At 42.9% G+C, this 27327-nt stretch overlaps 1 protein-coding gene across 16 annotated transcripts in view; it reads left to right on the top strand.

Annotated features, from left to right (window-relative positions):
• Positions 1 to 27327, top strand: part of PRRC2C (proline rich coiled-coil 2C) — a 69696-nt gene that overhangs the window by 20418 nt on the left and 21951 nt on the right. For 14 of the 16 annotated variants that reach the window (XM_068199288.1, XM_068199284.1, XM_068199287.1 and 11 more), the window contains exons 4-22: positions 546 to 652; positions 3573 to 3704; positions 5660 to 5832; positions 6192 to 6271; positions 6866 to 6999; positions 7081 to 7168; positions 7429 to 7570; positions 8519 to 8593; positions 9311 to 9920; positions 10711 to 10880; positions 11481 to 11727; positions 12794 to 13007; positions 13613 to 15976; positions 16609 to 16817; positions 17411 to 17565; positions 18028 to 18373; positions 18838 to 18923; positions 19848 to 20036; positions 22431 to 22682. In XM_068199288.1, the coding sequence (XP_068055389.1) occupies positions 546 to 652; positions 3573 to 3704; positions 5660 to 5832; positions 6192 to 6271; positions 6866 to 6999; positions 7081 to 7168; positions 7429 to 7570; positions 8519 to 8593; positions 9311 to 9920; positions 10711 to 10880; positions 11481 to 11727; positions 12794 to 13007; positions 13613 to 15976; positions 16609 to 16817; positions 17411 to 17565; positions 18028 to 18373; positions 18838 to 18923; positions 19848 to 20036; positions 22431 to 22682 (5773 nt within the window). The remainder of the gene's footprint in view (positions 1 to 545; positions 653 to 3572; positions 3705 to 5659; positions 5833 to 6191; positions 6272 to 6865; positions 7000 to 7080; positions 7169 to 7428; positions 7571 to 8518; positions 8594 to 9310; positions 9921 to 10710; positions 10881 to 11480; positions 11728 to 12793; positions 13008 to 13612; positions 15977 to 16608; positions 16818 to 17410; positions 17566 to 18027; positions 18374 to 18837; positions 18924 to 19847; positions 20037 to 22430; positions 22683 to 27327) is intronic. The other 2 variants (XM_068199278.1, XM_068199282.1) reach the window with 2 other exon arrangements.

The raw sequence follows: 27327 nt of genomic DNA, 5'->3' as shown, positions 1-27327 counted from the left end.
ATTTCTTAAGACTCAAGGTTCTGGGCTCGAGTTTGTGGTACCCATAGAGTTTTTCATGATATCTTTAGCTTTCCTTATCAGTTCCTTTTATTTGGGAATTCCTGACATGTATTTGCCTTCTTTCTCTCATGATGGTCTTGAAGTACTTTCCTGTGTTAACCCCCAAGGCAAGAGAATGTTAATCCAAATTATTCCCTTTGATGGCTGTAGATGGATTGTTTGTTTTTTTTTATTGTCCAATACGCTTCTTTAAAAGCTGTAATTCAGTTCATGCCTGGCTGCATTTTCTGCCCAGCCATTTTCATTCATTCCTCTCCTCTTTGGGAAATGGAATCTTGAAATAATTAGCTAATTTATTCAAATTTTAAACTGTTACTATAACAACTCTTTTTATGTAAGAAAACGCCTTTTCTGAGGAAAAGTAGTTATTGGTTCTTCAGCTGCACAGCTCCCTTATTTTATTCCCTTGTTTGCAGTAGCCATCCTGACACACTTACTCTGTGCTCACCCTCTTGTATTCACAAGTGCTTTTCCTCTAATTCCAGACAGCCAGATGTGCCCCAGACACAGCCAAAACCTGCTGTTCCTGCTCCTCCAGAAGCAGCTCCTGTTGCCAAATCCTGGGCCAACACCAAACCAGGAGGACAAGACGGTGAGTGCTGCTCAGGGTGGAGGGGTTCTGCACTGGACACCAGGCTGGGATGGGCTGGGAGAAACCCCCACACTCAGCAGTCCCTTGAGGCTTGGCCAGGCCAGTTGGGACTGGGGAAAGTCGTGGAGGCAACGTTCCAGGCTGGGAAATGAGCCCATCCCCAGTCACTGGATTTATCAGCGGGTCTGGCTGACTTTTACAAGCTTGGTGTAGTCACCTCTTTTGAATTGACAGGGAAGTGATGGTGGCAGCATGAAATCTTCAGTGTGGCTGTGGTGAGGAGGGCAAATCACAGTCAGTTCTTATAATACAATTTTGGCATGGGAAGGAGAGATGTAAACAGTTGGTGGTCATTCTGATCATAGTTTTGGATGATTTTGTGCAAAGTATGTGTAATTTTGCTTCTCTTTAAACATGTGAAACAGCAATACTTTTCCCTTCATTTTATAAATTCCTTGGTTATTTTAATATCAAAGTGATAGTGTTTAAGTCATTTTCTTTCTGGTAAAAACATTAAAGGTGTGTTTCAAGGGTTATTTAACATAATTGGATGAAAGGATGGAAAATTGTTTCCATCAGTGTGACTCTTAGCTTGAGTGTTTCCATGACAGATGTAAGTTCAGAACTAAATGTTCAGGAGATTTTTTTAAAATGCTTGTAGGGTGAGAGATTACTTACTCTGTCTCCATTAAGATAAATAACCTGCAACGTGTGTTATTCCTTAAGTTTGAGACTAGCAAGCTTTCCATGGCTATAAAATGGAGTTTAGGCTTTCCAGTTGAAGAATTGAGTCCTTAAAATAATAAAATATTAATAGCATGGAGGTAATTTCTTAGACATCACATGAAGTTTAACATCACGTATCTCATGATTTGGACCTTTTTTCTGCACTGAGAATTAGAAGTGACAATTCTAGATACTTCATTTCTTGCTGCTTAATGCTCAGTGTTTTGCTGTCAAATATAGAAACTTTCCTCCTTTAAGCTTTTGTAGGATTTCTGTGGAATTAGAAAAAAAAAAGAAATGAACACTGATGCAAAGTGATCTGCATAGCAGCCTTCCTGCAGAAGCTGATACGATCATCTCCATGACACAGGAAATAGTGATTCGCCTCAGTAGCTTCAAAATGCATTTAGCTAATTATTTCATGGTTACCATGGCAGCTCGTGTGCCAAGCCCAGATGGCACCCTCATTTCATTCAATTAATGCAGCACTGGGTTTGCAGTTTCAGGGTTTCAGGAAGCAGCACTGGATGTGAATTGGCAGCAGCTGCTTGCTGTCCTGGGTTTGAAACCCAGCATCCACTTGTTGTGCTCCTGTTTTCCTGAGCTGCAGTTGGCTCTCAGCACTTGCAGTTTCTCCACCTGCCTCGTGCTCTTGTAAGACTTGAGTGAGGCAAGGCTAAACCTTTCTCTGATCCTCTTGGTGGCCATGGGGAAGGGAAAAACAAAATGTAATAGCAGCATGTATTTTTCAGCTCATGCTTCAGTTAAAATTTGGAGTAAATTACTACTAAAATATCTTTGAATTTTTTAACTTCTTTCTGAACTGCTGGTTGCCAGTCTGGCTTCTTCAGGTTTGTAGATTAAACAAAGTCAAGGAGATCTCTGGTGTTGTTACTTTGCCATTAAAATGTTCACTGTGTAGGCTTGAGCAGAAAGCATTTTTCCAGATTCATAAAACTCAAGAATGTTGCATGCCACAGGATCTCAGAAGGGGTTCCCTTGCCTGGCAGGTCATCTGGTTAGTGGGACTGGTTTTCTACAGCAACAGCCCGGTGTCCTTTAAGAAAAATCAAATTATTGTGGTCTGTAGTATGCAAAGTCAGAATAAAAATTGAAAGAGTTCAAGGAAATTTGTAGACACGGGGATAAATACTGTTATGTGCTGGCATGCCGTTTTCACAGCACAGATTAAGGAATTTATCCTGTGTTTAACTCTTAAAAAAACCCAACCAAATAAAAGCCCACTGGGATCCCTGCATTCTGTCTTTGTGAATGATTCTTTCAGAGACTGGAGAGAACAGAAGTTTTTCTAGTTGTTAAAAAGAAGCCCATCACTGGGACGGGGGGGTTTTGGACACCATGTATTGAGATCCCTGTTTGTGAGCTTGCCCTCTCCCATAAGCCATGTAGCCTAATGCTATGTCCCTTAGAGTAGTCAGTGGTAGAGACAGGTTCAGGAACAGGCCGTTATTCAGGCTGTTGGAATGGAAATCTGCACTCACTCAGATTATTGGTGATTTGGCACAGGAATGCTGCTGATCTAATAGGTCACTATACATTATGTGTACGGGGAGGAAATTGATGCAAAGCAGATGCCAACAAAACCTTCTAAAAAGAAGACAACCTATATATTTGGCTTCCATACTATGTACAACAGAAATCTTAACTTCCAGCCTTGAGTATGATGTCAAGGGTTTTAGCAATCAAAGAATGTTGTTCTGATATTTTTCTCATAATGTAGAATCTGTGGCCTTTTAAAGTCCTGGAGATTTCTTACTAGAACAATAATTAATCATAAATGTGTTTGCAATTACATAGTTTCCTATTCTTGGTGGACTACACTTTTAGAGTGAAAAGAAGGAAATCTTTGTGTGGAAGGAGTGGGGAAAAGTGTTTACAGAGCTGAGGAACTCCAGGTACTCCCTGGGCTAAGTCTTGTTCCATTGTCCATTGTTGCTCTCTAGTGCTTCTGGATTTTTCTCAGCCTCAACAGCTGTCATAGTTGGTCCAATAAATTCAACAACTTTGGAACCCTTTATATTGCCAGTAAATGACTGTGGCTTTAACATTTAATGTTTAACTTTTTTATTTTAAAGATTTAATGTTCACTTCTAAGGGATGATCAGGCTTCTGTTGTTTTCTGAGCTATTTTGTTTACAGCAAGTTGTGACTTTCTGAATATCTTGCCGTGTAGGTCCACCTATTCCAATCAATAGTTATTTCCAGCAAGAATTCCCCAGTCTGCCGGCAGCTGGGGATCAGGAAAAGTCAGGCAAAGATAAGGATGCCCCTGAAGATGGATCAGGAGCCAACCTACGACCGCAGAGTAAGTGTGAGCTACAAATTGCTGTGAAATTGGTTTGTGTGGAACTTAACTGCTTGTGCCCTGTACAAAAGAAATAGGTTAATATGTTGTTACAATCAGCACACTCCTACATGGAAGAAGTGGATATTTGGGGCTTTATTCTGCTTTTCTGTGTTCGTGGTGTGTGGAAAATAGTGTTTTTAATCGTATCACTTCCCATTTTCCCAGTGTATGCAGTACTGTAGTTGTGCTCTGGGGTACATTTGTTAGTTGCACAATACTGGGATTTTCTTACTTCAGTCGCTGATGTCACAGCAGATGGGATACCTCTTTAAAGACCTCTCCTAGAATTCACTAATTACACAAATGGTGATCAGGGCTGGCCTTAAGTTGTTAGTACTCCTAAGAGTAGAGCCTGAAAATTATTTAAGAGGAAGTCCAGTCTACAGGATGCCAAAATAGGGGGTTGTGCCTTTAAAGGCATTGGCATCTTCAGCTCCTGGATGCAGTGCTCTGACCAGCTGGGTCTGTTTCAGCAGTGGGGGATTAGGTCTGGTGAAAACAACTCTAACAGTGCTGCGTTTACATCTCTCAGGAAAGAAATGTGTATTTCTTCCCTAGATCACTTTAATGGGAAGGTGTTCGGGACTGTGCTTGTTACCAGTGGAGGACAAGGTTCCTTTCTCCCTCTAAAGTTTGGTTATGATGAGGTTTGATGGACTAGAGGTCCTGTCCTGCACTGTGGCTGGCACTGTCCCGTGCCAGTGATAGGCACTTTAGAGGGCTTGGGCTCTCAGGGAATCTGTAACTCCTTTCCTTGTTACAGGTCTTGCTTTTCCTTGATTTGTTTGTCAGGTGCTGCAGACCAAGACCATGTGCCTGTTCATGACTTGTCTTGATCTAAAGAATAAGTTGTCAGGAAATGGGAGAGATGTCCAGCACCAAATGAGAGCAGCTACGTGTCTGTTCAGCCTCCTGCAGGCAGTTACAGTTTTGGTCAGCACTGTACATGCTATATTAAGCCCTTCTTTCCTGTCTGACAGCAGAAAGCTAAATGAACTTGGCAAGTAATCAGTCCCCCTTTAGCAGCTGTGCTTCTCAGCAAAGATAAGTGCAAGAACTGTAATGGATACTTAGGAGCAGAGTTTAACTCTGCTTAAAGGTTTGTGTCCCTAAAGGAACATCATTTACAGTGTGTGTCTCTGAATTTTTGTTTGTCTCCATTGATCTGAGCACTGCTGCTAAGTTTACCCTGGTGGGTTTTATTTTGTCTTAACCTGTGCTCTGCAGGCAGAAACTCCTAAAAGAATGGAGTGCCTGGCACAAATGATAAGTCATTAAAACCCCTGACTTTTCCTGGACAATTTACTAGACATTCACACCAGAAGCACAGCCCTTATCACTTCTGTTCCATCCTTATCAGGCAGAGATGCAAACCAGACTAAACCTGTCTTCACTTGGACACATACTGTGCATTACCTTTCTTTCTGAGCTGCTTGAGAATTTCCTGGTAGGCCTTGGCTGCTTAGGAGCCTTGATCTTTGTCTTGACAGCATCTTCACACTGAGTCAACAGTGGCCCACTTAGCACAGCTAAATCTGTTGTCTTTCTTGTGCTATAATCAGTATCCTTCCAAAATTGCACTGTGTTTTGGAAGGTAGAATGGGACAACTAGAGCAGGCCATAAATTTAGCTCTGACCCTTCGGGAACACAGCTAGACCTAGGGCTGAAGAGGGTCAGGAAGCAGCTTCTGTGGATTCTCGAGTGGCCACTGCTTGTTTCAGTAGCAGATAGGAACATGTGTCTGCTGTGTCACCGAGGACTGCGTGGGAACAGCGTGTTCTTCACCATCCCTGGCTGGAAATCTGCGATTTCAAATCTATTTCTGGCTTTTCGTGTGCTGATTCTGTCCATGCAGATGCTACTAGTTGGAGGGATGGGGGTAATAAGAACAATTCTCCTGGTTCTCCAACAGATCAAGAAGCTAAGGGACAAGAAGATGGCAGCGCTACACCAGCAGAACAAAATGAAGGCCAGAAGGCGGGAGACAAGAGGGATGTGCGGTTGCCCCAGGTGCCTCAGCCCAAGCTGAATGGCCAGCAGCAGCCACCCATCTCATCCCAGTACAGAGCAATGATGCCTCCTTATGTGAGTGATGGTTGCATGAACTGTTTTTAAGCAGCAGGGATTGGGGTTTGGCTAGTGGAATTTTCTTAGGCCCCTTTCTCTCCCCTCCATGGAATTCTTACCAGTTCTGCTGGAAGGGCAGGGTTGAAACCCAGCACAGGCTGTGGCTACCTGTTGCTACATGGAGTTTGAACTTGGCAGGAGTTGATTAACACTTCCAGTCACTTCCCCTTGGGGACTTGATGTCACCCACTTGTGATATTAAGCAAACTTGAGTGGAGAGTCTCACTTTTATTTCCATTATTTCCTTTGATGGTCTCAGTGTACTTAATGCAGTAATACATTTTAATGAGCGGCTCCTGTTTTTAATCCTTTTTTAGATGTTTAATCAGTATCCCAGAATGGCATATCCTCCCTCCATGCAAGGTCCAACAAGATTTCCTAATTCTGAGCCTAGCAGGTAAGAAACCTAAAAATGGTTGTGGCTTTTATCTGGGTATGAACTCTGTGACTTAATTTTAAAAAAAAGAAATCATTTGCCTGAGTATCTCGACGGTGATTATACGCTGTGTAAGAACTGACACTGGTCAGCCTCCCAAGTTTTGCTTGTGTGGAGCAGTGTCATGGGGTGTCTGGAGTTGGAGAGCTCAACTGGAAAACTTGAGGCAATTCTACATATTACAGGGATTTTGATTGTGAAGAGCAAGAGTCACTTGCAGGAACATCTTTGAAACTTAAACCAGTATTTTGCCCATAAAAGAACTTTTCCATTGTTACAGTGAAAATAGTCAGTTCCTTGTTCTCAGCTTTGATGATTTCCAATTAAAGTTGAGCTCTAATGCACTATAAAACTAATTTTCCACTTTTCTGTGTGTTTTTCCATAGTGTAGGATAGCTGTGCACGTGGAAGAGTAATTATTTGAATTCTGGTAGTCCCACATGTGGATGAGAGTTCACTGTGCTTGAAACAACAGTGCTGTATATTTCAAATAGTGGTCATATAAGTTGACCTTTTTAAGTGGTGACAGTGGCTTTTGTTTCTCTCATTTTTTAGAGGCCCAAGGGGAAGAGGCCCACCCTCATGGTGCTCAGAACCTATTGAACGCCCATCCATTCTTAGTGCTAGTGAACTCAAAGAGCTTGATAAATTTGATAATCTGGATGCTGAGGCTGATGAAGGCTGGGCAGGTAAGACCATCAGATTAATGGTCTGTTATTTGTATGTTGAATGCTTCTGAAAGGTTAATTGAACACTTGTTTATGCATCAGGTGCTCAGAGTGAAGTGGATTACACCGAGCAGTTGAATTTCAGTGATGATGATGAGCAAGGAAGCAGTCAGAAAGAGAAGGAAAGTGGGTGAGTTGGTGTTGCCAATTAGAGGGGAAATGTCACTTAACTAGATTTTGGAAAGATTAATGAAATGAGTGCAAGTACTCATTCCAGTAGCACTAATTCCAGTAATTTAATACTGTATTCAATTGCATATCTGCCTGCAGACTCCAGTCAGCTGGGTGTGTAGAAATTATCCTGACTGAGAAACACTGAGGCTAGGAGATAAATCACCAAAATACCTGTGTGGAGTATGCATTCTGTTTTTCTTATTTCTTTGCACATAGTGATGAACAAACACCAGCAAAAGATTCCCAGAGTCCTGATGGCCAGAAGGAAACCGAAGAACAGACAAATGCCAAGTCTGCCACCCAGGTTTCTGCAGCAGCAGCCAAAGGGTCTTACAGCAAAAGCTCTCAGCTTGATCAGGTTTGTGTGCTCTTCTCCTCAGCTCCTGTGGCAACAGCCTTGTCAGGAGAGCTCTGACTCAGGTGTCTTTCCAAACTGTCAGGTCAATTAAGGTTATGAACATGAGAGAAGGCATTAGCTGCTGAAAGCATTATCTGAGCTGTGCTAACTGATCAGGTGCTGCTCAGACAACTTAGCTGCCTCTGGTTGCAGCACAAAAATAGCATGGCTTTATGTAGTGTGTCCTGCCCCACACCCCTGAAGGGTGAGAGCTCTTCATCAGGCACTGGGGCTCAGCTGACAGGCTCCATGCTCTTGTGTGTCCATCCCTGGAACTGAATGAAGCCATTCTGGTGTTGATCAGGTTTTCCAGTGGACACATTTTTCATGGGTGTGGGGATTTTCTTTAGTATCATGGTCCACTTTCTGCAGTGCAGCTTAGCTGTAATGTGACTTCATTTCTCAGGCTAATGGGTTTTATACAGACCATGTAGCATTCATCAACTGGGCCATTTTTTGTTTTCTCTAGTAGAGGAATATTGACATCCACCTCAATTTATGCCTGCTACAGCCCTATTTCCCATCCCACCCCCCCCCAGGAAAAGCTGCTGCTGGTTTTGAAAATTTCCCAGACATATTTTCTCTTGACACCAGTAATAATGAGGATGGGAAACCCGAGAACGGTTTTACTTGCACTTTCTCTCGGTTTTAAAGATCACACAGTTCTTTAAGGTTTGCTACATTGAGTCTAAGGAGAAATGGCGCAGGAACATAAACTTAAATTGTTCAGCTCTCAGCACATAAAAGTGAAAATGTTTTTGCCCTTGTTTCGCATGCAGATTCGTGTTGAATGCAGATGCCTTATTGAGTGTAGTATCTTAATGCAGTAGAAAACAGTAAATCTAAAATTTTTCAGCTTGGCTGTGGTTAGAGGCTTGCTTAACTGTGGTACTGTTTTTGACCCAACAGGATCGAGGTCCACCACAGCCTTCTATGCATGAAAGAGGTGGCCCTGCTCTTCCTCCAAAATCTATTCTACCACCGGTAAGAAAGATTAGAATTGTCCTTATTTCCATGAGTTAAATTCTTTAATGCTGTGGTAGAGGGATTTAGACTAAGAAAAGTAAAAATATGTTTCACATAATGATAAACCTTTCCTTTAATAAGTAAAATGATTGTGGTGCCTGGGGCTGGTAGGATGGGACCCCAAAACAGCCATGCTGCAATTGTGTAAAGCTGCCCCGTCTTGTAAGTGCCATGTGAAATGCACAAGAATTTCAGGAGCTTTTAGTTATCCAGCCCCACTTGGGAACTGGAGAGGACAGGAGCAGGGGAACAGTGCTGGAGGGATGGCTGCCAACACAGATGAGGAGATGGAGTCCCAAATGAAATGTGAACTAAAATCTCTCTTATCCTGAGCTACCTTGAAATTCCTTGGCTCCTTGAGGGACTTCTGTCTGAGATTTAGAGCAGCCTGTAACCAAATCTGAAATATGTTTGTGATCTTTGCTGTCACTTCGCCTTGATGGTGATGGGGAGGAGAGCAGACGTGAGCCCAAGCGATTCTGTGCCTCTCCTTTCTGAGCGCAGGCTGTGAGAGGTTGAACCAGATCAGGAAGGTGGGGACTGGCTTTTTCTTCCAAGTCTTGTTTTTTAAAGATGCCATGCAGATACACGTGTGTTGACAAATAGTTAAAATGTAGTATTTCAGCTGGCTGCTTATATAACACGTGTTCAACGTGATTGATTTTCTTCTTGCAGCACCCTCCTCCCCCTGATCGGCAGATGGGAAGGCAGGGACCCTTTCCCCCTAAACCAGTACCAGATGACGATGAAATTTGGAAGCAGAGGAGAAGGCAGCAGTCAGAGATATCAGCTGCAGTGGAGCGAGCCCGTAAGCGGCGAGAAGAGGAAGAGAGGAGAATGGAAGAGCAGCGAAAAGCAGCTTGTGCTGAAAAGCTCAAACGGTTAAACGAGAAATTCGGCTGCGTGACAAAACCCTCCCGGGAAGACCCTCTGAAAGAGAGAGAAAGGGAGAGGGAGAGAGAACGGGAGAGGGAGAGAGAACGGGAGCGGGAGAGGGAAAAGGAGAGGGAGCGGGAGAGGGAGCGAGAAAAAGAGAGGGAGAAGGAAAAGGAGAAAGAGAGAGAAAGGGAAAAGGAAAAAGAAGAAAAAGAAAAACTGGAGAAGGCAAAAGAACAAGAAGTGGAGAAAGAGAAAGAAAAAGAGGTGGAGAAAGAAGAGAAGGAGAATGAGAAAGAGAAAGAAGAGGAGAAACCAGCACATGAGGTTCCTGAGCCTGTAGAACCTGTGGCAACACCTGTAGTAGAAAAACAAGAAAGTGAAACCAAGAATAACAAGGAAGAAAAAGGTATGCTTGCACACAAGTAGGAGTTGTCCTTCTTAAAGCTGAGTCACGGAGCATAGCTGTTGTCTAGAAGTTTCATTTGCATACCTAATTAACCTAGTGCATCTAGACCAATTATTTCCCTGGCGCATTACAGCTGATAACTGTCCTTTGAGCTAAGCCTGTTTGCCCAGCTCATCAAAAGATTAGGGGGAAAAATGGCTTCTGTGATTTAGGCTGGACTTTGAGGAATACAGAAAGAAAAGCAGGCTTTCTTCTCTTCCTAAAGAAGGGTCAGCCACCCATGTTGTTAAAAAAGCAGTGCAAATTATTTCAGCTGTTCTTTCAGCAAGCCTAGAGAAGTAGACACAAAGGACACCTATTTAAATGGGGTGCATTTTTTGTACTGAAACTTGAATGCCACAAGAAAACTGTTAGACTGTGCTTTATATTAGATTTAGGTGGATAAAATTGATTGTAAAACCAAACCTTACTTAATGAAGAAAAGTTGATCCAAATGCGATATAGTGTCATTGATACAGCACTTCTTAAATCATATAATAGCTGCAACCTGAATGCCAGTGGTTGATTTCCCAATGTATCTAAGTTTAAAAAAGACAGAGGTGTATTAAGAGCAGTTGTTCTGTTTTGAGGGGTTGTCCTTGACTTTTTGTGCCTTTACTGGTTTTGGAACTGTGAAGTTAGAGAAGGCAGGCATTTTAGAACATTATTTAGCTGATATTCTGGTAAAATTGTCAGTTTTAGGATTGTCTGTTGTCTCACAGAGATGGGGGTTTTGTTGTTTTTTTTTCAGAAGATCAAGCAGTCTTTACTCGACAAGACAGTGGTCGGAATGAGAAAGAGGTTTCCCAGGTGACTCATGAGAATGAGCCAGACTCAGGATCCCAACCTCGTCCTGCTGTTTCCTCGGGCTATTCTAAGCAGTTCCAGAAGTCATTACCACCAAGATTTCAGAGGCAGCAGGTAAAAAAGCAGTTCATTAAAAGGAGGCTCATTTAAAGAAAGCTATATTCTGCCTCATTCTGAAGAAGGAGGTGACCATAGGAGTTTCAGAAATCCTGAGTTTTTGCTTCCCAGCTTCTAGAAAATCGTATATGGCAGGAATTGCTCTGCCTGAAACACTTCTTGTCACTTGCAAGGTCTGTAAGTGAGCAGAAGGCAAGAGAGGCTTTGAAACTGGCCCACGCTGGCATTGTCCTGGGCTTGCCTGTGGAACCTGAAGTCTGATGATTGATTATTTCTGCAGTTTTTCCTAAAAGGGTGTTGCACTCACAGTTGAACTTGGGTCCTGTGGTCTGAGGAGCGCTTTGCATTAATGACATGCACAAAGTAGAGATTGTTCTGTGTCTCAGCTGCACAGCAGTTAAGCTGTAGCTATTGTAAGTTGTCCGGTCTGGTTTTCTCCCTTTTCTCCTACATCATCCTGATGCATGTTAACAATTAACTTTCAGAATACTTGCTGTCCTGGAGATAATTGTACTCGTTGTTTCCAAGGATTATTAGAACTGTGCTCAAGTCTTCATCTTATCAAAAAGTCCTGTAATACTGGTTTTTCATCTGCAGGAGCAAATGAAACAGCAGCAGTGGCAGCAACAGCAGCAAGGTGTCCTTCCACAGTCTGCTCCCTCCCAGCCTTCGAGTGGCCCTGTCCCACCACCCCAGCACAGACCCCTTTACCAGCCCATGCAGCCCCATCCCCAGCATTTGGCTTCCATGGGCTTTGACCCCCGCTGGCTCATGATGCAATCCTACATGGATCCACGGATGATGTCGGGAAGACCTGCCATGGATATGCCTCCTATTCATCCAGGTAGACCTGCAAACACTTTTTTTGCTGTTGAACTTATTTGATTTTGAGCTCAAAGTCTTTCCTTAACCACACTTTGTTTAGTGAATGGGTGGGTTTTTAAGAAGAAATCTACATTATTTTACTGTTTGAGACAAAATAGGTTGTAGTCATATGTGACTAAAATCGTAGTCCTATGAGGATGTGTACCTTTGACTATAAAGTAAAATCCCAGCTGTCACACTGCAAGGCATATGAGTGACAGTTAAGATGATTGAGAATGTCAGCATAAGCCTTTTTTGTTACAGACAGAAAGCTGACAAGAGTTAGGTTGAACTGAGAAAAAGTGTATTTACCATTTGTGTTTCATTACATCTTAGCACTTGGCACTACATTGCTTCCTAAAAAATCCCATGAAACTTTGCTATTTTTATATTACATATTAACGGCTCCAGAGTCTTAATGAGTCTGTGGTTTCAGATTCTTGACCCTAAAAAGTCCTTTTTAATTTGTGGAATGGCCATCTGATTTGCAGTTAGGAAAGCCGTTGGGCATAAATAATAGAAGTGTGTCATGTAACGTAATGGAGATACCTGCCCAGCTGAAGAGCAAGGGAAAGGGTATCCTCAGTGAGTGCAAGGAATGAACAGAGGAAATAGCAGGCTAAGCAGAGATAGTGAAAACTACAGAATTTCTTTGAAATGGTACAAAGGAAAAAGCTGGAATAATAGAGTATGAAAACCCGCCTGTGTGTACACTCTCCTTGCCTTTTGCCATTCAGATGTTACAGCACAATCTTCATCCGTGAGTTTACAGGTCCACAGGCTTGGTTCTTCCCATTATAGTGAAAGCAGACAGCTTTTTTCTTTTGCTGACACATGGGTTACAAGTGTTGAGTGTGATTTAGTCGGTCTGAGGTTGGCTGGCAGGGAATAGACATTTGGTTTCAACACGGACACTCAAAGGGAAGGAGATTGGAGGGGAGAGAACAGCATTCCTTGATCCCTCCTGACAAGCTTTGTTTGTATTGAGGTCGGTTTCTTTGCTAATGTTAAATTTGTTTCAATTGTTGAACTTCACTCTGCCACAGGAATTATGCCTCCCAAACCACTGATGAGAAGAGAGCAGCTGGAGGGCTCAGCAGCTGGTTCAGATTCGTTTGAGCACATGGCTCGCTCTGCAAGGGAGCACAGCGTGCCTCTGTCAGAGCCACGCATGATGTGGGGCTCAGAGCCCTACCCCCACGCAGAATCTCAGCAGTCCACTTCTCCTCCCAAGGTCTTAGAAGAGCCTGATGATTTGAGGTAAGCCTGAGTTGTGCCACTCTCCAAGTCACACAGGTTGTAAAATGCAGTCTTGACTGACTGGGTTGTAGCTTCACGTAAAACTTGAAAGGAGGTGTGACTGGGGAATGCAAAGCACTTGGTGCTGTTGTACAAAACAGAAGACCCTGCTCTGTAGCAGGGTGTAGAAGTACAATTTACTCCTTGTTTAGGATCATTAGCCTAGGTGAATGGTGATTGCCAGATTATTTTGAATTTGCAGTTTGTAGAACATTCCTGCAGTCTTCTCTCCTCCATTTTCTCTCAGTTCTCCCTGTTTTAGAGAACTTTTGTCCAATGTTTGTTTCAGGAGTGGTGTGTTAAGTAAAAATGGTATAAAGCAAAAGTCCCTTTTGGCCTTTGATCCATGGTGAATTGTCAGGATTTTCCTCTGCTGCTTAGAAGTATTCAAAAATTAATTTGTTCTGCTGCTGTCTGGATAATAGTTGGTGGCTCCATTAAAAATTATTTCCTGTTACTTCCTAGAGCCAACATGGGTCCTTAATAGAAAATTATTTGATTTGAGTAATTATGTATGAATAAATTTTGCCCCTACATGCTAATACTCTTAAATGCTTTCTGCTTAGGTCTGAGGCACACTTGGAGCAAGAACGAGTTGCTGTCCCTGCCAGTGCTTATCCTGTAGAACACAGCCAGTTGGACTCTCATCCAAAGACAGAATTTTTCAGAGAATCAGGAGAAGTAGAGATACAGAAGTTCCCAAGCAGGCCTTTGGAAGATGTACAACCTCTCCAAACTGACACAGCTAACACAGCAGTTAATTTTGAAGGAGCGAGTGAGAAGGTTACACGTAGTTCTCCAGAAGAATTGGTGCCTGTGGGGGAAAGTCACTCTTCATTAAAGAGAAGCATTTCCCATGGTTCAAGTCACTCTCTGAAATCAGAAGACCAGAGGAGTGACACAACAGCAAATATCCCTAAATTAAGTAACAGACCTATTGAGACAAAGGAGACAATTGAGAGACTTGAGATTAAACCGAAAAAAGAAATTTTGATCACTAACAGAACATCGGAAGGACCAAAACCTGAGAAAACTTTCAAACCTAAGTCTGAAACAAGATGGGGTCCTAGGCCAGGTTATGGCAGGCGAGACGAAGGTGGCGACAGACCAGTGAGAAGATCGGGTCCTATTAAGAAACCTGTGCTTAGGGATATGAAGGAAGAGCGTGAACAGAGAGAAGAGCGTGAGCAGAGAAAGGAGAAGGAAGGAGAAAAGACAGCTACTGAAAAACCAGGCAAGCCTGAAAAAAGTGACAAAAAGGAATCACCTCAAGTGCCACAGTCTCAGGCTGAGCCCGAGAGATCCACCTCCAGCAGCGCTCCTCTGGCTAAGAAGATAAGCCAGGATGCTGCTCCAGCACCAGCAAGCCAGGAGAGCAGTCAGCCCGAGGCAGCAGCTAAGGCTGTGGTGCAGCCCCCCGCCGCTGCAGTCCAGCAGCAGCTCCCAGCTGCCCAGCCAGCCACTGCCCAGCTGCCCCCGGCCATCCCACAGCCCCCGGCCGCCCTGCCGGCTGCTCAGCCCCCGCCCCACGCACAGCCCCCCGCTCCTGCCAGCAAGGAGGACAAACAGGCTGAGAAGGTGGTGAGCAAGGAGGTGGTGGAGAAACCACGCCTAGAAACCAGGCCAGTGAAAAGAGAGCCTGGCTTACCACCTAGGACATACTGGAAGGAGGCCAGGGACAGGGACTGGTTCCCAGATCAGGGATACAGAGGCAGAGGTCGTGGCGAGTATTACTCTAGGGGCCGTAGCTACAGGGGTTCTTACGGAGGACGTGGTCGGGGCAGTAGAGGCCACAATAGAGAGTACCCACACTACAGAGATCCTAAGCCTAGATCAGAGCACGTGCCTTCAGGGCCTGTTAGGCAAAGAGAAGAGAGTGAAACTCGTAGTGAGAGTTCTGACTTTGAAGTAATCCCGAAACGGCGGCGCCAGCATGGCTCGGAGACAGATTCTGACAGCGAAGTGCACGAGAGCGCAAGTGACACCCTGCTCTCAGACAAAGACAGCATCATCAAGGGCAAGCACCCGAAAAGAGAAGAAAGAGCTGATGGCAAGAAGCCTCCAAAGCCCCTGTCATTCAAACCTGAGAACAATATCAGAGTAGACAACAGATCCCTAGAAAAAACATACATCAGAGACTATGAGAGCAAGCCCAAACCAGGATTTCTTCCTAAAGGAGAGCCTTCTAGACGAGGCAGAGGGGGAATGTATAGGCGTGGTGGCAGGGATCCCGGGGGACGTCCTCCACGTCCATCCACAATAAGGAGACCAGCCTACAGGGACAATCAGTGGAACCCCAGGCAAACCGAGATCATTAAACCAGAAGATGGAGAGCCTCCAAGGAGAAATGAGCATTATGGTCCCATACCAATTGATAAAAGACCTCCGAAATTTGAGAGGAAGTTTGATCCAAACAGAGAGAGGCCACGACGACAGAGGCCTGCCCGGCCTCCAAGGCAGGATAAGCCACCACGCTTCAGGCGCCTAAAAGAGAGAGAGGCCGCATCGAAGATCAGTGAGGTGGTGACCAGCTCCACGACGAGTGCCACAGTTAATAATGCAGTTAATGAGCCCTCCAACCCTGCTCTGGATGTGTCAGGAAGTAAGACACCAGACTTGTCCAACCAGAATTCTTCAGACCAGGCAAACGAGGAGTGGGAAACGGCCTCGGAAAGCAGCGACTTCAATGAGAGACGGGAAAGGGATGAGAAGAAAACAGCAGATGCAGCAGCACAGGTTGCTGCAAAGGCAGGAGAAAACGCTGGAGCTCCAAAAAGGGAAATAGCCAAGAGAAGCTTCTCTAGTCAGAGGCCTGGAATAGACCGTCAGAACCGACGTGGCAACAATGGGCCAGCTAAGCCAGGGAGGAATTTCTCAGGGCCCCGGAGTGAAAGGCGGAGTGGTCCTCCTCCCAGAAGTGGAAAAAGAGGGTGAGTACTCCACCTATGTGAGGAAGCACACAGGGTGGTGGCCTTCTGTCATCCTCTTGCGGTTTGAAACCGTAAGCAGCTAGTTCAGATCCGTAGAGTGGTAGAAAGACACTGATACGTGCACCCGTGGCTCTGTACTTTGTTTTTTCTGTTTATATATAGACACCTGGAACCTGAAGCTGAGAGTGGAGTGTTCTTGTATGCACAATGCTACTAAAAAAGCCTAACTGTAAAAGATTGCAGTACTGTTTCTGAGTTGAGCTGTGTTTCTCAAGATTTGGATGCAAGCAGAAATGCTCATGTGAGCAGTTTTGCAGTTAACATATAAATTGCTGCATTTTAGATCAATCACCTGACACGGACAAGCAGGTTGAGAAATGCTTACCATTTAGACTAAACTTTATTTTTCCATGTGCTGAATTTGATGGAAAATACAGCAGGGCATTTGAGATTTCCCCAAAACAGCTTTTGCTGTTGAGCTTCTCGTTAGGAGCTGAAAGTAAAAAGTCTGGACCCTACTACTAAGAAGTCAGTAAACACTTACAGCCCTGCGGTGGGGTCTGAATTAAATTGTTGACTCCCTCCTGAGCGTTCTCTGTGGCATAATTTTCAAATGTTTTTTTCTAACACAGGCCATTTGAAGAGCAGGCACTACCTGTGCCTGGTGTTGATCCTGCCAATGGCAACTCTGTACATCAGGAGGATGGAGGTGTCACTGCTGCAGGACAGAAGACCACCAAGGATGCAAGTGGCAAAAAGAGAGAAGAACCAAAGGCTGGTCCAAAGAAGCCTAAGGAAAAAGTGGATGCCTTGTCTCAATTTGATCTTAATAATTATGCAAGTATGTATTGATAATATCCTAATAATTTTTGATAGTTCTGCTAGTTTTGTTGCATATAGAGCTAGATGTTTGAAAACATTTTAAAAAGGGGAATTTTTTTAAACAGTAGAATAATTGTACACTTTGAGCATGGCTATCTTTGTGATGCCTAATAATGTATGTGCCTCTAAAGGTGGCAAACCTAATTGTGTGTTACGTGTAGATGAGAACAATTTTGTACAATCATAACCTTTCATTCCTACCATTCTCCATCACATTCTCATAATTTAGTTAATTTTCAAAAATAAAGGCAGTGGTTATCACTGCTGAGCTTAGACCTGATATCTGGGAGGGCTGTTCATAATTCATTACTGTGTTTTAGTGATTTCCTGGAGAATCTGGTACAGGAAGCTCCAGTTTTAAAGTTCTTAAATATGATCTCCTTGCCTTTGAGCTCAGCAGCAAAGCACTTGGCAAGCAGAAGCTTGCCATTGATCAGGGCCCCCATCTGTGTCTGTGGGGAAGTAACTTCCACTCCAAAGCCAATTTTGGCTTGGTGCGTTGCACCTGAAGCTGTTGAAACAGCAGCATCTATACCTTTCCTTTTCCTATAGGTGTTGTGATCATTGATGATCACCCTGAAGTGACAGTAGTTGAAGACTCCCAATCTAACTTGAATGATGATGGTTTCACAGAAGTGGTGTCTAAGAAGCAGCAAAAACGCTTGCAAGATGAAGAGCGCAGAAAGAAGGAAGAGCAAACAGTGCAGGTACAAGACCAGCATTTATAGTGGGGAAAAAGCTGCTTGCAGTACTGGGAATGTTGTCAGGGGTGCAGAAACTTCCTTCCAAAAAAGCTGTATTTTCTCCTTCTAAATATAACTGCTTAGTAATATTTAATATTAAAGTTGTTCCTATTTAGTAAATAAAATTAATTTTTATTTAGTCACCTTGGGATTCTTTACTTCTTAATTGGGCACTGTCAGGCAGGTGGAATTGGCAAACTGATAAAAACACCATTTTTCATGCTGTGATAAAGACTTAACCCTATTGCTTGTGTATCAGTTGATTCCAAGAAGAAAATGGATGAGAAATCATTGTTCCTGTTGTTAAATACCCCCCCAAAAATAGATTTCCTGTAAGGCTGGGTTAATCAGTTTGCTTTTTGCGCTCTGCAATTGCTGTCTGTACACATTGTCACCTGGAAGAATAAAATTGGCTTCTCCTTACAGGTTTGGACCAAAAAAGGATCAAGCGAAAAAGGCCGAGGTCAGAATTCCAAGCTGCCCCCCAGATTTGCCAAAAAGCAGCAGCAGGCAGCGGCTGCAGCTGCTCAGCAAGCTCAGGCTCAGGCTCAAGCTCAGGCTCAGGCTCAGCCTCCCTGCCCAGCCCAGTCTCCAGCCCAGCCCCAGGCTCCTGTTCCAGCACAAAGCCAGGCTGCAGGAGGGACAGCCAGCACAGACTACACCGTGTCAGGCAAAGTCCTGCAGAACAGCCAGCCTCACAACGGCCTGGGAGCTGAATTATGGGACAACAAAGTGCCTCCTACAGCAGTTCTGAATGACATCTCCAAAAAGTGTGAGTGCTGGTGTTTGGATTTGAGGTGGGGGGAAGCAAGCATTCTATTTAGAGAAAGCTGGTGGCCAGCTGGCTTTCTGGTTGTATTTTTACCTGCAGATGGATTCTGCACAGGGAATGACAGCAGCATACCCAAGTGCAGCATAGTAACCTCCAAAAAGAGGGGTTTGTAGTATAGTATTAGTCGGTAATTTATGTTATTGTGTTCTTCACTCACAAGAAATGAGCAACTGTCACTCCCTTGAGGAGTCTTTTTTGTCAGACTTGGTTATTGTTCCAGACATGTTAATTGCCCCACTTGAAAGCACCTGAATTGGTAGCACATTTTTAACCACTGACGAGGTTAATTAAAGCTTATTTATGTGAGACATGTGTAATTTACTTCTCAGTCAGTCAGTACATTGATTTGAATACCTCTAGCAACATTGAGGGGTTTTTAAGCTCTTTCTTTTCTTAATTGCCAGTGGGACCCATTAGCCCACCTCAGCCACCTTCAGTCAGTGCCTGGAACAAGCCTCTGACATCTTTTGGTTCAGCTCCATCTCCAGAGGTAAGAATGAGGGGAAGAAGAGTAGCTGTGAGTGAAACCCAAATTGTATCTCACTGGGGTTGGGCACAGGTTATCCATTTATCCAGGAGTGCAAATACTTAAGGTAATGTGCATAGAATTCCATGAAGTCGGGAGATAGTACAGAAGCATGGGATATAGGCTGGTGGTTTTATAATTGCAGCAGAGAAAAGCTGTTCTCTTGATAATAACTCAGCCATTCACAAATTCTATTGATAGCTGTTATTCATTGCATTTCCAAAGGAAAATACTGCCCAGTTTGCCTGTTTGTGTAGGGGTCAGTAATGTAGACAGAAACAGGATGCCTCCAAGGAACTAAAGGGGTTTTGTGTTCCTTAAATTTGAGATACAAAAAGCAGGCAGTGCTTTAGAATGATATTATCTGTGGATATTTCCATGGAATTTGCATAGCCTTAAATTTTACATTTAAAGTGCTGTGGTTTTACTTTCCTGGTACTTTTTTGGTCTTAATTGTTTTAAACAACAAGAATGTTGAGACAGCTGTTGTAGGAGACCATTTGAACTGCACAAGAGATCTGGAAATACTTTTATATTTCTTACTGTTTCTGTTGAATTGAGTATTAAATTTCAAACTTCCCAGAGAATGTTGTGCCTGAATCTGAATTGCACTTGTTCCTCTTGATCTTGGTGATGTTTTCATATTTCTTCACTGTTTTTTCCTTGAGCTCCTTTAACAGTTAAAGACTTGAGGAGGAGGAGGTGTATATTCAGATATTGTTTATTCTTGCAAATCTGTTGCAGTCACAAATGGGTACTTCTGCACAAGATAAAAGTACCCTTCTAGTGGTTTTCAGCTGAGCATGTTTTGTGCTCTTTTCTGGACCATTGCCATTGTACTGACACAGAAGTTTTTGAGAATGGGTTAAATGTTTGCTTTTTGACCAGGGGACCAAGCCTGGACAAGAAGGTGGAGTCGACCTTGGTATAGAAACCATTCAGTTTGGAGCCCCAGCTTCCAGTGGCAGTGACAATGAAGTTGGTCCTGTGCTGTCTGAGAAGTCCACAGACAAATTACCAGAACCCAAAGAGCAGAGACAGAAACAGCCTCGGGCTGGACCCATCAAAGCACAAAAGGTAAAAGGTCATAATTGCAGTACAAGCTTGTAAACTTAAAGAAATTGAGTCAAAAACGGGTTACAAATAGCAGAATAGAATACTGTGAGTTAGGGCCTTAAAATTGCATCCCTTTTTATATTTCCTAATACAATCAACAAGGTGGTTCTTGCAGAGAAGATGTGCAAGGTAATTAAAAAACATCTTAGCCCAGCAGAGGCTGCACATTGGTTCTGTGTTTGGAGCCAGGGATGGGAGTATGGATTTGTGATAGCTTTGTTGGGAATCTGTGGATGTGGTGGAGTGCTTTGATTTTGTTTGTAGTTTGAGTTTTCTTTTTTTTTTCTTGAGCTTGCTTCACTCAGGCCTTGAGAGCTGTTTGGAAGCAGCATTGCAGTGCTGCCCTGGCTGTGACTGCAGCTGCAGTGGTTCTTCCTCCCTTGCCCCTTCCAGTGATGAATGGTGCCCTGCTTAGCCCCTCTTGTAGCCAAGTGATCAACTGATCAGTACATGAAGTTGCAGAAAAATAAGTGTTTTGAGGAAAGGGAGGAATGTTAGAGACATTAGCTTGAGGTCTCCAATTCAAATGCACAGATGTCTGAATAATTAAAATTTTTGCAACTAAAACTAAATAGTTAATCAAACTTATATCTGCTTAAAACATGTGTGTTGATTGCCTTCCAGAGATTTTCTGTTATTTCCACCTCCAGCGCACACTAATCTGTGCATCACTAGCACTCAGCACCAGCTTCTAATTCTCAGAAAGAGAAGGTTATAGCAGATAAACTTGTCTGGTGACTTAGAGCATCAGCTATTCCAGTCCCTCTTGATGTCTGAGATTTGGCAGCAGTCCTGATGTAATTAAAGCCCTTTTGTCTTTGTAGAAGAGTGGCTGTTTCTTTGTGTTGGTTGTTTAGGTTTTGGTTGTTTGTTGGGTTTGTCTCCCCCCGCCCCGCTCTAAAAAAAGAGCTGAAATCTGAAAGTTCAGTCACACACAGAAAGAATTTAACTTCTGCTGTATGAGATGCTGAGTGGATGGGTTGCAGTTCATGGCTTTCAGTGCAGAATAGAAAACCTGTTCAGCAGAGATGCACTGATGAAAACTGCTGGTGAATTGCAGTACCCCATGTCTCAGATACACTGCAGCATGCCCAAAACTGCCCAGTAAAATCATTTTCAGGTACTGAACTCCAAAGTTAAATATATAGAGAGACAGTCTACTTGACACTGTGTAGAAAGTTCCTTTTTTCTGCTTGGTTAGAGCTATCAAGAGTTCTGCAGATTTTGTTGAAAGACACATGTGACTAAATAGTAAGTGCATTGGAGGGTAATATTTTTCACACTGCTTTGAGTGAGGCAGCTGTAAATATAACTCCACAAAAAATAAATCTCAACAAACAATTCTTACACACCCACCCCTGTGGTGATATTGTTTGCTGTGAAGCCTAAAGGCAAGCTTATGCTCAAGATTGGAGGTTGATATTGTTGAATTAATATGGCCAATGTAAGAGGACTATACTTGAAACAAAGCAATTTACCTTTCCAAGGTAAAGTGTGAAGGTTTAAGTGACCTTCAAGCGTCTGGAGGAATTTCAGCCTCTAGAAACTATTAGGGAAAAAATTATTTGGGGTATTTTAGAGAGTCTTCATCCACTCCTGAAGTACCTGGTTTGTATTGAGAAGAACAGTTACCAGCAGCTTGTGTCTTTCTGCTATCAAAGCTTAAGGAACTGGATTTCCAGGACTGCCTTGAAGGGATTTTAGTGCTGCTCAGCAGTGAGGTGGGCTGAGAGTCTCAGCCAGAGAGGAGGTGGCTGTTGAAACAGCAGAGCATTCAGGTTCCCTAGGGCCCTTCGTTCTGCTGTAATTCAGCTGCACAGAAAGGAACTGCTGAATTGCAGCAGCGATGCAGCCATGGTGTCTGCAGTATAAGGCAACACTTGCATGTAGGTGTTTTATTTTTTCTGGATTCCTTTAGTGTTTAGTTTCCAGGGGAAAATGCTGCCCACATCCATATGTCAAGATAATTTCAAATAATTCTGTTCTAGTTTCCTGGGGCCCCATAAAATGCTGAATCTGAAAATTAAAATAACCCGTAGGTATACAAAGTCATGTTGTTTCTGTATTTTTTGTGCTTTTTTTGTAAGGACAATCAAACTGACATTATTTTATTTGAACTCTGCCACTTCACATAAAAAATTCATTGCTTGAAAACAATGGTTTATATTTCTAATGTTCAAAATCAGTGCATTTCATGTGCCTATCACTAACTTAGTCTCAAATTCTTCACCTGCTAGAAAGCGCTTCCCCTTGAAAAGCTCTGTTATGTTTAAACATAATTTTAGCATGTTAAAGTACTTTTGTTGGATAGGACACTGAGAGGAAGGCATGACTGACAAGTTAACACTAACTTAGCTTCCAGACTTGAGCCCTGTAGAAAACAAAGAGTATAAACCTGGTCCTATTGGGAAAGAGCGTTCTTTAAAGAACAGGAAGGTGAAGGATGCCCAGCAGGGAGAGCCTGAGGGACAGGAGAAGCCATCTCCCACCTCTGTGAGAAGCCCGGAGCCTGTCACTACAAAGGAGACCAAAGCAGCGAGCGAGCTGAGCACGGAGATAGGAACGATGATATCCGTGTCTGCTCCAGAGTTTGGGACAAACACAAAGGTAAGAAAAATACTGCCAGATTACTGAGCACTGTATGTAAAACGTGATTACAGTGAGGTGGTTGACACTTGGTCGCCTGCTGGTGGTGCTTGGACAGCAGAGCCCACTGAGTAGCAGATAGGAAACATTGGTGCTGCTTGAACTTAAAAGTGCTACAGAGATGTGCTGTCTTGTCCCGGAGCACAGATCAGCTTGGAAGTCTGTTCTGCTGAATGGCAAAAGTCATTGCTGAGCACTGCTGTGGAGAGTGGCACTGGAGCCTGGTGTAGGCAGAGTCTGTAGACTCAGATCAATGTGATGTATGCAGGATGACTTCCAGCAGAGAAGTGAAGTCGTGCATGATTGCTGGATGAGTGTATGGATGACCTCAAGCTGTGAATTAAGTGCTGTTCTGTGAAAAAAAGAAATCTCTGAACTAGGAATGTACTAAAGCTTTAGATGAGGCTTGTTCTGTGTCCCTAGATGGTCATGTGTATCCTCTTGGCTTGGATATTTTCTAGATATTCCTTGCAGAACTTCACAATATTTAGGACTCATCATAGTCCCCTGTTTGTTTTTTTTTATAACTGTTCAGCAGTGAGATGGTGATCTGGTGTTGGAATTCATTGTTCTGCAGGTCTGTTCTTAGATGTGGCTGAAAAACATCCCCAGAGGCATCTCCTTTCTGCCTGTCTTGAGCAAGTACTCTGGTTGTCATCTCTCAGATGTAAAGAAGTGATGCAGTTTGAGTAGCTACTGCTTAATTGTTACACCTGCTCTGGTAAAGGAAAAATGCTCCTTGTAGGTTTGAAAAGCAGTTTACTAAGCATAGACTCAGGCTGGTTGGCTGCTGTCTCAACCATCCTGGTCTTAAGCAGAAATCTTATGATGCCATTTAGGAAAACTGATCCTCTTTAAGAGTTCCACTAATAGTTGAAGAATATGAAATGTAGATCACCCCCAATTCATCTTTGTCACCCACAGCTAGGAAAAGAACCTCAAAACAAAGGACAGCTTAGGCAGCTTTTTGCTATAAAAGATGCTGTCTCAGTGAAGTGTTGCTACAGAGCAAGTAGAAGGATATTTGTGTCCAAGATGGAAGCTGCAGGCTTAGAAAATTCAGTGCAGGGATTTCTCATCCTTCCTGCCATTTTCCGTCTTGTAGGTAGGTGTGAGTGGTTTATGTTCATACCAGAAATTGATAAAGTACGAGAATCAGAAGTGCAGAGCAGTAAACACCTTGCTCAGGTGTTTGGTGAGCCTGTTTGGATCCTGTGCTTCCCAAGGTCCCGCAGACTCCTGTGGCCAGAGCTCAGGACAGGAGAAGAGGCTTCTTCTAAGCCACAAACAGAATAGGAAACACAGCTTTGATTACTGCAGGCTGGCTCAGTGTAGTCAAGCAGCTCTGCTAAAATCAGCACAATTTCCTCTCTGCAATTGTATTTTTTGAAGTATGAGTTTTCAAAAGGGAAGTCTGGACTTTGTGCCAGCCTAGGTTTAGTTTAACATGGGTTGCCAAGGTTCTTTGAACTACCACAGTACTAAAGCACTGAGGTTTTGTCTTCTGGAAGGAAAACCAGAGTGGAAAAAGTTCCCAGTAATTCCTTATAGGGTGGTTGCTTAAAGAAGCCTTTAATAATAGGCTTAAATACTCCTGTCTTAACAGCACCAGGTTTGCTTTTAAATTCTTCTGTTAGGAATAGTTCCTGAGGCAATAGTAAGTTGCTTTTTCTAGGAAAGAAGTGGAAGTTAAACCAACAAAGTTACATCTCTAGAAGTTAAACCAACAGTGTGCAAATTTAAATAAGATAACTTTCATGTAGGTTTTTTAGGAGTAAACCTGCCATAAATGTCCCTTCTTTTTTAAGAGGCTGTAAAAAGGGTTTCAAATACTGCTCCAGCCTTGGAGTTCTTGTACTGTTGTACATTGCAATTGCTTTTTCTTGTCTTGGTTCTCTTTCCATTGCTTGTTCATGAGGGAAGAGGTGTTGACATCTTTAACCTGTTATTTCAATGTTAAATGCTGAAGTTTTGGCAAAACTAAATGGCTTTTCTTTTGATAGTTCTAAACATCTCTCTCAAAAATTACTGCTCAGCTTCCAGGAATGCACACTTGTGGTGTATTTGATTTAAATGTCTGTAAAAGCCAGCTGTCCTCCTTCAGAAGCTTTGTAAGGGTACCCCATCCATTCCAAAACAAACATCTTGATAAGAGCACATGCATTTAATCATACAAGACTGCTTAGAAATTGTATAAATTCAAATGAACTCCTACAGTGAGATGTTTAAGTTTAGTACATAAGTATGATGCTCAGAAGCCATTGCAGCTGTTTCTCTTGGATTTTGCAGTATTTTTGTAGCAAAGGCAGTCTGTGTTAGTTTCTGAATCGAGTAAAACATCTTAGTCCTTGCCTTTCCCAGCCTTCCATTTGAGCCTGTCAAATCCCAGGAAGATCAGTACCTGGTTGTGGACACCAGTGAAGTATTTGTACAGGTAGCAACTGTTGTGTCTTACAGATCATGGCTAAAAGGACACACTGACTGGTTTTCAGAAGATTTTGAGTATCTTTCAAGCTCTAATTTGGGTGATTTATGTAAATCAGGAACAAATCAAATAGCTAATTCATCCCATTAAGTACCCTGATCCTTTACAGCAAGGTCAGCTCTGAGGTCTGCCTTGTGCTTTGTTCATCAGGTCACTGGAGGTTTTGTGATCTCTTCTTTTTCAAGGAGGTAGTTACAAGAAGTCTGCTTGTTCTTATTCTTCAGATACAAACAATTTGTGGAGAACTCCAGAAAAAGCATAAACATAAGCTTTTTGCTCTAGCTGTTACTAGTTTATAATAAAGTAATCAGTAGGTTTCTTCAGTCAAGCAGTTGTACAGGAGAATCAATTGAACTGAATTACAAAAGCTTATGGTGATAAGCCACATCTAACAGAATCCTGGACTTAATGTACCAGGAAATGAAGGATGGGAATTAATCTACAGTTTATGGGGTGGTGTTCATGTGGTTAAAGCATTGTCTCCTCTGCACGTTTAGCCTGTAAACCACCCTTGTGCTTCAGCATTGCACATTGATTTGTAAGAGCACCAGAGCTGATACAGTGGTTTGGGTTTAATTCTAGTGAAAAAGCTCTTTTTGTGCTGTGAGTTTGCAAAGTAGGAAAGTTAGCAGTAGTCTTGATCCATCTTCTTTCATAAGGAATTTCACTGCTCAAACCCTGAAAAAATTGCATCTCAATCTTGAAGGAAATTTAATAAAAACACTTCCTTTTTCTTATGCAGTAGCGCATCCTTAAAATAAATATGAAGCCAGTTAATTGATTCATTAGAAAGCTTTTGTGATTAAAGCAGCCTTGCATGCTTGCCTTGTTTAACCCAGATTAAATTTGCCTTTTGGAATCCAGTGCAAATATGCAACTTGCAGTTTGGTGGTTGGGATTGTGGGAAGCACCACATGTCTTGTATTTCACCAGTTTAACAAGTCAGGGAAGTAAATAAATGGAGCAAAGAGTTCTCTATTTTCTTCATAAATTATAAAAACAAATCACTGTGCACATTGTCCTCTCTCACCCTGTTATGGTTTAGCTTGTTCTGGTCTTTTACCAAAATGAGCCCATCCTTTTAAGGAGGATTCTTTGTCATCTGTCAGTTACTATCTCAGTGCTCTAATTGCTTTTTTAGAGGCATTGCCACAGGCCTGGGGAGTAAATTGAGGGTGCACTTTTTTAATAGCTTATCGTCCTACTGGTTGGATGGAATTAAACAAGCATTATATGGTTTGTGTCTTCAAAATCACTATGAGTTGGCAAGTCCAGGCACTCAGTAACAGTTCTGCTGCTGATTTGTCCTTCAGTTCTTTTGTGGTGTTTGCTTCTGTCAGGATGGTGGAGCCTTTCCTGGGCTTCAGGGATGTAAAACTTCAGACACTGAAACTTGCTCAGACCGTTTGTATCTACAGCTGCAGGAGTCACTGCCTACAGCCAGCACTGAAAGGACCTTGTGTGCTGAGCACATGAAGGGCCACTTAACTGGGACAAATAGGCTTCAAGGAAAGCCTCTGAGCAGACTGGAAACCTCAGTCCTTTTCTTCCTCTAAGTCATTAAGCAGTGCAGAAATCAGAAGGTAGCCTGCACCATCCAGAGAATCTGAGTCTTGTGACTTTCAGAGACAAAACTTAAAGGAAAGAAAATTGGTTTGCAAATTGCAGCCATCCCTTTGTGTTCCTTTTAATCCTGGAGGGCCTTTCTCATCATACCAAGAAATTTCTGTATTTATTTAAAGCTACAGAAAGCTTTCAGCTAAGATATTTGACATTTTAAGTAGACTGAAAGGGCCTGCAGGTGGCTGAAGCATCTTGGGTGACAAATGATAATTGGTTGCACCACCACAGTCCAGTTTTACAGTGCCCAGAAAGTACATTGCTCTGTATGTTCTTACCTTACAGACTGTATTTTGACTTTTCTTCAGATGTACATTGTGAGGTCCTGAGGCAAACTGTAATCTTCTAAGAATCCTCCTGACCTCAGTAGCAATTCTGCAGTAAGGATTGCTAGACATGACTTGTAAGAAAAAACGGTGTGAATTTCTAATCTTCTGTTGCTTGCTGAACTCCTCCTGTAGAAAGGCTGACATCTGTCCAACAAATTGAAATGGAATTTAG

This window comes from Anomalospiza imberbis, chromosome 9, assembly GCF_031753505.1.
Source record: "Anomalospiza imberbis isolate Cuckoo-Finch-1a 21T00152 chromosome 9, ASM3175350v1, whole genome shotgun sequence".
NCBI classification, from domain to species: domain Eukaryota; kingdom Metazoa; phylum Chordata; class Aves; order Passeriformes; family Viduidae; genus Anomalospiza; species Anomalospiza imberbis.
This window is presented reverse-complemented; position numbering and strand designations above follow the sequence as displayed.